This window comes from Cebidichthys violaceus, unplaced genomic scaffold, assembly GCF_023349555.1.
Source record: "Cebidichthys violaceus isolate CVI_PGR_0920_01 unplaced genomic scaffold, fCebVio1.0.p SCAF_17, whole genome shotgun sequence".
Classification (NCBI taxonomy): Eukaryota; Metazoa; Chordata; class Actinopteri; order Perciformes; family Stichaeidae; genus Cebidichthys; species Cebidichthys violaceus.
In genome coordinates, this window is record NW_027176340.1 from 14,439,453 (window position 1) to 14,450,929 (window position 11,477).

Here is an 11,477-nt window from a genome sequence, read left to right on the forward strand (position 1 = left end):
GTTTGATTAAAACCTAAAGTTAACTATAACATTTTGATGGGAAGATGAGAACCTGTATCGGTTTAGTTCTGCATTTATTTTAGCCGCTTATTTAGACTTTGACCAGTTTGTTTGCTGTTTCTACTACGACAAAAGACACGGAAACACAAACGGAAATTGTAACTGTCCTGGGCAGGGCTTCTGTGGGTTGAAATGATTGACATGGACTTTAGGAAATGAATGTGCTGCATCAGTCGACAAGGTCCAATAGGAGTAGTTATAGGAACGGTCCTTCGAGGTATCACTTCCGCTGATTTTCCTTAGTAACCCACATGGAGACCGATTTCCCTGTGTTTTGAGTTTCGGCGCCGATTCTGGCGGTGAGAAATTAACGGAGGCACTGGAGGTATTTTCTCCATCGTAAACCTGTCTTACATCACTTATTTATAAAGTAACAGTAACTATGAAGATCGAAGAGGTGAAAAGCACCACGAAGACTCAGCGGATCGCCACTCACAGTCACGTTAAAGGACTTGGGCTAGACGAGGCCGGGAATGCTAAACAGTCAGCATGTGGTCTGGTCGGCCAGGAGGCTGCTAGAGAGGTAACGTTCCTGTTTCACTGCACCTACGTTGTTCGTGTATTGTTTGGAGGAGTGAAGGAGAGCTGATGATTTATTTTGCAGGGACGATTTCGCTCACTGTAGGCGGACAGGTGCACAAACAAGCTAGTTCCGTTAGCACTGTAGTGTCGCTGTTTACTCTCTCTCAAGTTAGAGGTGAGCTAAAGAGGAGGTCCACCATAACTAGAACTCACTTTCATTCATATTTAATTTCTTAATGTAATTATATTATGCTAAACGTTTGATTTGTAAAGTTTTACAATTAAAATGTGTATTAATGAATGTAGAAACGAAGGATCTGCTTTATAGACAAACAATAAACACTAACATTCAAATTGTGATTCTATTGAAATGTGGATTCATTTTTTAGTCAAGTAGATGACCTGTATTCATATCAAATCAATCAAGATGTAAAGATGGAATTTCAAACTAAAATGACATGTGTACACACTCTGTCACCAATTCAGTGACAAGTTGTGACTACAACTGCTTGTAGGTATACATTACTGTCTACAATGTAGTAACACAGATAAAAAGTCAGGGGTTAACATACACAATGGGGACGGTGCAGATACTAAAGGATATATTAAATAAAAATCATTAGCATAGCACTCGGCTCAGGGGGTAACCCACAGCCTGCTGCTTGTATTGTTACCACTGCTTGTCAATATACAGAATAATGTTACCATATATTATTTTCTCTTTCCAGGCTTGTGGCATCATTGTTGAGCTGATCCGTTCAAAGAAGATGGCAGGAAGGGCAGTGTTACTGGCAGGACCACCTGGAACAGGAAAGGTAAGTGTGCAGTGTTCATTCACCAGCGAGACAGCAGTAAAGCTTCATTGAATGTGGCCTCTGTTGTTGTTGCTGCAGATTGTGACTCTTTTCTACTTGTTCCTCCAGACTGCCCTTGCCTTGGCTGTTGCACAGGAGTTGGGAAACAAGGTGCCTTTCTGCCCCATGGTTGGCAGTGAGGTCTACTCATCTGAGATTAAAAAAACAGAAGTGCTGATGGAGAATTTCAGGAGGGCCATTGGTGAGTATCACGTAAATATGATTTGGCTCCTTGGCCATAGTTCCTACCCCGAAAAACCAGTCACTGTAACCGACATTGTTGTTTTTGATAGGACCTGATCTTTGGTCTGAGTTGGGAGTTGTAAATCTATCATGATTGGTTTCAAACAGGTGCCATTTTTAAATGCAGGCAAACAGAAGAAAGCAAATAATTATTAGGGGAAAAAACAGACAAAGTCATATAATCATCAGACTTTGTACTGATACGTTCAACTGACAAACGTGTCAGTGAAAACAACAGTGGTCTGTGGATTATCCTAACTAAACATTATATTGTTTCTGGAAAAACATGAAACCAACTCAAATTACTTCCATTGCATTAGGTCAGGACAGTATACGTTCTGTTTTATAGCTTCAGCACATAAAACCCAAATTGTCTGTATGACTTGATACCTTGCTGGCTAAAAGAAAAAAAGTATATATATATATTTTTTTTGTTCCTCTACTTTCTTTCATCTCTTGGTGTTAAAGGACATTATATGATCAACTCATTCCCTCAGTGAGGAGTCCTTGGGCAGGAAGAGCAAGGTGTCCTGCAAACACCGTTCTCATGAGCTGAAAGGTGACACTTGACAGCAGATTTATGAGAATGGTGTTGAGAAGGAAAGCTTGAGAGGGGGAAGGGGTTTGTCAGACTGCTGAAGGTACCTGTCGCAGGACAGGAAATGGAGCTTAGGTAGAGGGAGAGGTGGTCATCAGCACCTTTGCTCCCCCCCTAGAACAGGATCTTCGGGGGGGAGGGGGTTTCATTTTGAATTTGTCATCACTCTGCCGATAAGAGTGGCCTGATAGACGGTCCCTGCCTTTAAGCATTGCTGTCTGACCCTCAACACAGCAGATCAGCCACCTGTGTGCTGCTCATACTCGGTGCCACCGGCTGCATGAAAGAGGAACAAGAGTGTGATCACGTTACACAGGATTATGCCCAGACCTTTCATGGGCATGCACACACGTGTTCCCTCTCTGTAATAAAATGCGTTGTTCAGTGGACTGAAGGATGCGGCGGCTTAGTTGATACAGGAATATAAAGGCCCAATTGAGTTCTCACTCTGCACTGTGCGTGTCACTGTAATGTTGCCCATGTCCAGGACTGCGTATCAAAGAAACAAAGGAGGTGTATGAAGGGGAGGTGACAGAGTTGACCCCCTGTGAGACTGAGAATCCCATGGGTGGCTACGGAAAAACCATCAGCCACGTCATCATCGGCCTGAAGACGGGCAAAGGCACAAAGCAGCTCAAGGTCAGACTCGGAGCTGTAATCTTTTTTTGTTTCTTATAAATAAAAAAACTGAATTCATGAGAACTTTGTCAAGTTTAAAAGATACTTCATACTTGCTCAAATATTTATATGGTTCTCTTTACACCTAGCAAGGATGTGTATCTTGATTGTGTCTAGATCGGATTTTCTTTCCCTTCCAAAACTCTTACCTGAACATGGATAATAAAACACCTTCCTTCTTCCTCAATATGAGTATTTTGACAAACCATTTTTGTCAAAACAATCCACCTTACTTTCACTGACCAATGTCTTATTTGAAAATCTCTTGTCTTGTTTCCTTAGCTGGACCCCAGTATTTATGAGAGTCTTCAGAAAGAGCGTGTGGAAGTGGGAGATGTCATCTATATTGAAGCCAACAGTGGAGCCGTCAAGGTATTGTGTTACTCCCTCACAACTGTCACACATTTTCATCAGCCAATCTGAGTAGAAATTCACCAAATTGTTTAGTTCACAAATGACACATTTCAAATAAGTAAAAACCGAAAGAAATATTTGGTGAAACCAAAGTTCAGTGTTTTCTGTCTTGCATGTCCTCGTCAGTCCTTCATGGTGGCGTTCTTTCAGCTCTGCATCAAAGCGTTGCTGTATTTCTGCTGTACTCTGGAATTAGCCTCTCTCATTCCTGCAGCTCTTCGTTCTCTCTCTATCTCTCCATCTCCCACAATGCCTCTTTTCTAGCAGCAGGGCTTGTGGCTTGTGTTGACAGACCACAATGACGGTTCCTTTAATCGGTGCAGGTGGGCCAGGGGGTGCGGGTCGGCTCAAGTCAGAGGCCAAAGGAGGGGGGCTGGACAACACATCTGTTACTGTTGACAGCTGTGTGATGACCTGACTTCTGAAACTCTTTCATCCCTCAGCCGCATGCCCCTCCTCTCTAGGATGGCCTGGCACTGGGTTCAATTATACACCTGCTCTCCCTCCACCCCCCCATGCTGTTTTTTGTTTCACTGTTGTCCAGAGCAATGTGTGAAATTCTTTTTTGTTTAATGGTGGGTCAGTTTTTTAATTCTTAACACTTTTGTATACTGTGTCTTTGCAGAGACAAGGTCGCTGTGACACTTTTGCTACAGAGTTCGACCTGGAGGCAGAGGAGTATGTGCCACTGCCCAAAGGGGATGTCCACAAAAAGAAAGAGATAGTCCAAGATGTCACACTGCATGACCTGGATATTGCAAATGCCAGACCCCAGGTATCTAACTGCAATTGTCTTGTAATAAAATATCAGTGCAGCTGTTTTCTTCTCAAAAACTAGTTAACCAGTTTGTAGAGTTATAGAGTTTAAAATATTTACTCACTGTTTGATCTCAGGGCGGTCAGGACATTCTCTCCATGATGGGACAACTGATGAAGCCCAAAAAGACTGAAATCACAGGTGGAAAAAATCGGACAAATTCTCAGCTCACATTACCAGCTGTCTTCAACACTTTTTGACCTTTTTTATTGTTTATCCATCCCTGTTTTAGATAAACTGCGTGCTGAGATTAACAAGGTGGTGAACCGCTACATTGACCAAGGTGTAGCAGAGCTCGTACCGGGAGTGCTGTTTGTGGACGAGGTGCACATGCTGGACATCGAATGCTTCACATACCTCCACCGAGCACTCGAGAGCACCATCGCTCCCATCGTTGTGTTCGCCTCTAACAGAGGAAACTGTTTAATTAGGTAGGAAGTATACAAAAATTGTGAAAATTCAACAACAACAAAAAAATTGCATTTTTATATTTGTAGTATTAACAATTATTTGTTGCTCACCAGGGGGACAGAAGACATCAGCTCTCCTCATGGGATTCCTCTGGACTTGCTGGACAGAGTCATGATAATCCGCACCATGTTGTACACGTCCCAGGAGACGAAGCAGGTGAGTCTCAGCATCAAAGCATCTGCATGTGTGCTGTGTGCGATCTGTGCGTGTGTCACTAACAACGTTGTGGTTTGTAGATCATAAAGATCCGTGCTCAGACTGAAGGGATCAATATTAGCGAGGAAGCTCTTACACACCTGGCAGAGATCGGCACCAAGACCACCCTCAGGTAAGAATATACATCGTGTATCACTGAATGGAGTGAAGAACTGAGCAGGCTTACATTGAGTGTCCACAGTGGTCCAGTTGTTGGAGCAACTATTATCAGTAAAAAAAATTTTAAAAAAAAGTGCTTCTTTGACAAAAAAATATTATTTATCTAAAGCGTAAAAAAACACATTTAGGACCTGCTGCAACTCCTCCTCACTTTCCTCTTTACACTTAACTGGCTTATACTGTGTATGTATATGTGTGAGTATACTGATTGGCTCTTTTTTCCTGTTTCCTCTCAGGTACGCTAATCAGCTACTGACACCAGCCAGCCTGCTAGGTCGTGTTCAGGGAAAAGAGAATGTGGAGAGGGAGCAGATAGAGGAAATCAATGAGCTTTTCTACGATGCAAAGTCCTCCGCCAAAATTCTCCAAGATCAACATCACAAGTTTATGAAATAAAACTGGATTTACACCTTTTCTTTCACAACTGGCAGGGGCTGTTACATGGTTCACTTTGATTCTCCATCCTTTCTATGTGGATTTTTCCTTTTGTTTTTCCATCTTTACCCTCTACACCATGGCTCATTCTAGTGTCCCACCCTCATCTACTGTAGTAGTTTTGTTCTATAAAGTTGTATCTGTTCCCTTTGTTGATGAAGTAATTTTTTGAATAAAAAGCAAAACACAAATTGACAAATTTTCTTAAACATTTACTTTTTTTACTGGCACTTCTTACAATCAAACAGGATGGATGAGACAAAAGATTTCAACTTAATTTTCATACAATTGGTTTGATTGCAGTATTGCTCATTCCTTAAAATTACCCTTAACCTGAAACTGGATAAATGCTGCTGTTACAGAGGCAACAAGAATGGATAAACATTTCTCAAAATGTTCTTGTAAAAATGAAAAACTGGCTTGCCAGTGTGTACAAGTTATTCTGTTTAGTGAAAAAACACCTAATTGAAAAAAAAAAAAAATGTTCGTGGACTGAAGTGCAGCTGGAAAATAACTGATCCCAAACCCATAAGGTGAAGCAAGTGTTGTCCAATCATGGTCAGGAAGTCCACTGCTACTTCCTGATAGGACGAGCTGAGCGTGTGTTCAAAACAGTCTCCGCTCCCGACCTCACTCCGCTGAACACAGAGGGAGCAGCTTTACCAATTTTCTCTGTGAAGAAAGAGAAACAACAATCAGAATATTTCACTGTTAATGAGGCAGTAAGAATGGTTATGTCCAATTGTGGATATGCTCTGTGTAAATAAATACACACACTTTATCCCATTGGGTCAGAGGGAAGACTGTTGATGGGAATCTCCCATCAGTGCAACCCTCCTTTCCTCACTGTATATGGAGTGGAAACTTGAGCATCATGAGGAAACGCCCCTTCATACAAACTCTCTGCCATAACATGATCTTATCCAGATGCAGAAAACTAAAGACTGCTTCCTTTCAGTGTCATCTGTAAGAGAATTGTCAAATTCTATTTCCATGTCTTTTTATGTGTGTCCTCACCACACTCCTCCAGTACTTCAAACGTCTTGCTCTTCGCTGGCCCACTTGTACCCAGTTTGGTCTTTGCTTCGGTCAGGTCCTCATCTTTCACCTCGGGACACTGCATTTGTTCTTCTTCTTTCTGACCTGGCTGAGGGGCGGTGAAAAGAAACAAGTGCGACAGCACACGTTATTTCTGGCTCTCCGAGTCTGCAGAAAGTCTTTTTTTAAACAATGTGAAAAGATGTCATCTCATTTTAAAACAATGGTCTTACTTGAGACATGTTGTTTGAGCAGTTGAAGCTGGCCGTAAGAATCTCCTCTCTGTCAGATGTGCCTCTTTTTCTCTTGTGAGTCCAGCCCAACACACATTGTTCTTCAGTGGATAATAAATCTGTTCTTGAGAGTAATAAATGACGCAACGAGCGTATACGCTCCTCCTCTTTTCTGTCTCTCTGCCTCTGTTTTTTTTCATGGTCTGATGTCATACTTGCTGCTTCATTAGGATGTCACTGCTACAACTTGTGGCATTACATTTCCCTAAATAAATCCCAGAGATCCAAGAAGGTAAAAAATGTATCTGTGAATCCTCCACCAGGTAATAAGCAAGCCACGCAAATTGGACTCAAAGTTCAAAAGGTATGACTCAAAAGATAAGTAGCTGGCTGTCTTAAGACATCAACAAACTTTATACCATGCCTGGCTTGTGTAAAAATACAAAATACATGCAAAAAAAAAAAGCAGCAGAGAGGAGAAGGGAGCATTGCCATCCTCTAAAAGAATGCTGTTCCCACACCTTCCTGCTCATTTTCCATAATGACATCATTATTCCACCCCAGGGATCCTAAATTCTTTAGCGATAAGTACAGAGGAAGGACAAACAAATAAGAAGACTTTCCAAACATGTTAACTAGTCGCTGAACTCAAGCCTTCTTAGCTCCGCTAAAGTTAAATTTGATTAAAAGCTGGTGCAAACATGTTTGTAAACCCACACTCTAGATTATACTATATATTTATACCAATGAAATTGTCACGAAACATTTTTAAACATAAAAAATGTAATTAATGAACTTCAAGTGGAGATGTACCATTAAGCTTTGTTCGTGGTGTATGAAACATAATTCATCCCTGCTTCTTAACCCCTTAACAAAGAATGTGTGAACAGAATAATGGACTTCACATTTTACGAGATGACTGAATTGTTAGTTAAAATAAACTTAGAACAGCTGGAATCTTCCAAAATAGTGAAAGCAAACCTGAAAATGTGAGTTTTGGTGATTTTTGGACAAACACGACAGATCTTTTGGGCTGCTTCAAGTTTATAAATTTATATTTGTATCTCTTCCGGTAACAAATTCAACTGCTTTCTTAAAATACATTCAATTCTTTATCGGCCACAATCAGATTCCAAAACAGTCAGGACATGTTTGTTTATACTTGTATGAGCCAACACAGGAATGGTCAAAGGAAAACATATCAGTATCATACACCCATACATTCACATACACACGTGTGAGATCAATTTAAAAAAAGTAGTTCCCTGGTTGCTTTCACACTGTCAGCAACTGTCACAAAGCAGCTCTTGTTTGAACTGTTTGTAGTGAAGCAAAAGCTTTCTTCCAGGCCAGTACAGCCATTTCCAGTTTAAGTGTGTTTCTTTCTGTATTGGGGCAACAGATGAGTCCTCACAAACTGAATAAGCCGAGTCTCTGTGACAAGAACAGCCACAAACACACCGAGCAGACACAATGCTCCTACGCCGATATGGACCAGCCTCAGTAACCAGCCACTGTCACAGCAGAATACACCCTGCAGCCAGAGAAAAAAGATGCTCAAGTTAGGGCCACTGATTTGCACTAGATTCAATACAGATTATATAGAATAAAAATCCTATGTAACAGTTGATATTTAGACAAAAAACATGAGTGGATAATGAGTAAAATTTCATTTTCTTGTACCTCTGACAGCGCTGTGACGACGGCACTGACAGCAAGTGCCAGAATTAGGAGCGGGGAGGGCAACAGGCCTCGCAGAGGTTTCCATTGAGTGGTACGGAAGTAGTGGTATATGTAAAGCAGGCTGTGCACGATGCGGAGGCCCATGTTAAGGCAGTTTGCCAATATGAAGCCCACAGCGCCAGCCCACCATGTCAGCATGTAGGACAGGAACAGGAAGGACACAGACAGAGCCAGCATCACAAAGTTATACCTGAGGACGAAGCACAAACAGTGTTGACTGACAGGTTGCACAATGCGTTACTGGCTGTGTATGTGTATTTCTACATTACTTACTTGTCAACATCTTCTTGGCTCATGGCAGCAAACACAAAGCACTCTGTTACACCATTTACAGCGAGCAGGAGAACATAGCAGCTGTAGCATCGCAGCAAAGTGGGCCCTTTAACCAAAAAACACAAACATAGAGCAATGACTAAGAACAGCAAGCAAAGCTAGATTTGTCACATATATCCAATACAACCATTGTGTTGTGGCTCTGTTACCTGCCCCACTGCTAAGCAGAGAGCCGCCGTAAATATCCAGAGCCAAGAGAGAGTAGGCGTAGCCAAACACAGAGATAATCAGACCGACCACCAGCACCAGTTTCAGCAGACACTCCAGGACCTCCGCTGCAATGGCAACGTCCTCCTGGAGACAAAAACCTGCAACATGACGTGAACCCAACAATTCAATTAATTTCACAAAGACTTGTTTATATCCGAGAGTCACACCTGTTTCTGACTTTTGACATCACGTCCTCGCTGCAGCACTTTGGCAAAGAAGATGTAGAAGCTTTCCTCGATCGGCAGAAAGATGAAGCGAGCCACCATGGAGCCCAGATTGTTGACAATATCGTAAACTCCCTGGTCTCCAAAGCTGAGGACGTTGAAGAAGGTCATGACGTACCGCTCGCCCTCCGTCAGGATCTGCTTCAGGAAGGACTGCTTGAAGAAGCTCCATGTAAGCTGGGCCAGACTCCAATCAATCAGCGGCTACAAACAGAACAATATATAACGATCATTAATCCTGTATGGTAACGGGTTATCTTGTAACTTGTCAGTTTGATTTTTGTGAAGATAGATCATGAATTATAAATGTAATATATTTTCCTGCCCTATTACCTCTCCATCAGCTCTACAGGGCAAGAGCTCTCCAACACAGTGCAGTGGAAAACCCTCCTTGGCTGCCTCTTTAGAGCCCAAGAAACGAATGAAGTAAACAGTGTAGCACAGCACCAGGAACCCTGTGTACACCAACTAAGAAAAGCCCACAGCTTAGAATCATTACGTACAGAGCAAGTAATCACAGAAACAACACAAAGAGGATATCAGCTGATTTCTTACATGAGCAGCAGAGAAGATGTAAAGGCCCCATTCACGGGCAAACACCATCAACAAAATGGTGATACCGCACTTAGCGATCATTGCTAAGCTCTCAGCGACCACCTTCAGTCGGACAAACATGTGAGCTTGAGCCAGGACCCAGAGGGGCTCAGCCAGGAGCTCCTGCACTCCTGACAAAGCAAACATCACCACAGCGGGACTGTAGTAAGGGACAGTCTGGGGGTCTGGGACCTCCAGGAGCCACAGCCACACACAGATCAGCAGGGCTGCCCATAACACACCCAGGGGCAACCTGAGAGGTAAGACAAGACACACAGGTGAAAGTCCAAGCTGAATACACAGAATAAAACACACTCAGTAAAATCACTCAACTCACGTCAGCCATAGCAGGTTGATAACTTGTCTCCAGCTGTGGTTTGTCCCTGATACCCCACTCAGACAGGCTCTCCGGAAAGCTTCTCTGGATAAAAATACTAATGTGGAGTACAGTAGTGTAAGCCTGCATAACACACACACACACACACACACACACACACACACACACACACACACACGTTATATCAGCTGGTGCAGTGAAACTTGCTGGCATTGTCTCCTCTCTCCTCTTGGCTGGAGCACCTATCATCCTTACCTGACATTGACAACACCAATCAGCTCTTTGGAGACAAACCGCAGTGTAAATGCATTCAGCAAGAAGGTGAGGATACGGAACATCACCTGAGATCAATACAAACAGAAAATCATATCATAGACTGAATTATTATTTGACTGATATTTTAAACTACTGGGCTGCTATGGTGGTATATCTCAAATTAATGTGTCTATGTACCTGTAGCAACATATTATACGATGCTAGAGTGGACGCACTCCTCAGAACATCCTGAGAACTCATCTTGGACTTCCTCTGACTCGCTGGAAATCTTTGTCAAGCGTGAATTTTACAACCCTCCCGCTGCTTTCTACGAAGGAAAATCATTGTGAGTCATGCCGTAAAACACACTAACAATAGCGCCTAATATCTAATGAACCGGTGCAAGATCGACGTTTACATTTGTTGCACAGCAGTAGTAGTTTCACTTCCGTACACATTGTACGGAAACACGTTACGCGGTGACGTGAGGGGACGTTACGTTGCACGAGGCGTCGCTAGAGGGCGTAAACATCCTTCTGATGATCTGATTCACGGAATTTATTCTGCCGAAAAAAGCCCATTTATGTATTTTATTTTCTCACATAGATGTCAAAATCTATATTAAACTTATTAACAATAACGTTGTTCAGGTACAAGTTGAAGTACTCTACAAAGGCTTTTCTTTTTAGATCTTTTCTTTTGTTTTTGTTTTTTCCATTATGTATTTTTATTTTTACATACACAATCCATTTATTTTTTTATCACCTAAAAATGTCATACCAATTATAAGCACTTTTGCATCACTTTAAGAACAATCTGCTAATTAAATGTACTGAGCTTTATGTCACTGAGCAGTTAACAAAGTGGATCCAACCCAAACAGCAAGTGCCAAGCTGTCTTCTATAAGTTTTATTGATCTTAATGGAACAATGTTGTCTTTTGTTTTGGTTATCAATGGAAAGTGAGGCAGCTGAAATCTACAACAGAAAAATACATTGGTACAAATGATATCAAAATGAACATTCATATGGAAATACTAAAGT

General features: G+C 42.0%; 3 protein-coding genes across 4 annotated transcripts; 1 reads left to right on the plus strand and 2 right to left on the minus strand.

Moving 5' to 3' along the window:
• Positions 1-209: 209 nt before the first annotated feature.
• ruvbl1 (RuvB-like AAA ATPase 1) lies at positions 210-5,666 on the plus strand. The gene is made up of 11 exons (XM_068712687.1): positions 210-583; positions 1,311-1,397; positions 1,506-1,638; positions 2,765-2,916; positions 3,238-3,327; positions 3,995-4,144; positions 4,264-4,327; positions 4,419-4,617; positions 4,711-4,813; positions 4,894-4,985; positions 5,269-5,666. Exons 1-11 carry the CDS (start codon positions 443-445, stop codon positions 5,426-5,428), a joined length of 1,371 nt encoding a protein of 456 aa, XP_068568788.1. The 5' UTR covers positions 210-442; the 3' UTR covers positions 5,429-5,666.
• mustn1a (musculoskeletal, embryonic nuclear protein 1a) lies at positions 5,663-6,834 on the minus strand. Its single transcript, XM_068712688.1, has 3 exons — positions 6,739-6,834; positions 6,485-6,614; positions 5,663-6,139 (listed from the first exon to the last, which is right to left on the minus strand). Exons 1-3 carry the CDS (start codon positions 6,745-6,747, stop codon positions 6,042-6,044), a joined length of 237 nt encoding a protein of 78 aa, XP_068568789.1. The 5' UTR covers positions 6,748-6,834; the 3' UTR covers positions 5,663-6,041.
• A 938-nt stretch (positions 6,835-7,772) lies between these two features.
• On the minus strand, positions 7,773-10,879 carry rft1 (RFT1 homolog). Of its 2 annotated transcripts, XM_068711798.1 has the most exons (11): positions 10,853-10,878; positions 10,633-10,762; positions 10,435-10,520; positions 10,180-10,302; positions 9,804-10,095; positions 9,582-9,716; positions 9,192-9,452; positions 8,964-9,108; positions 8,755-8,860; positions 8,422-8,671; positions 7,773-8,272 (listed from the first exon to the last, which is right to left on the minus strand). In XM_068711798.1, exons 2-11 carry the CDS (start codon positions 10,693-10,695, stop codon positions 8,108-8,110), a joined length of 1,626 nt encoding a protein of 541 aa, XP_068567899.1. In that variant the 5' UTR covers positions 10,696-10,762; positions 10,853-10,878; the 3' UTR covers positions 7,773-8,107. The 2 variants fall into 2 exon arrangements, with proteins under 2 accessions (XP_068567899.1, XP_068567898.1); XM_068711797.1 differs by having other exon boundaries at positions 10,633-10,879.
• Positions 10,880-11,477: the final 598 nt, after the last annotated feature.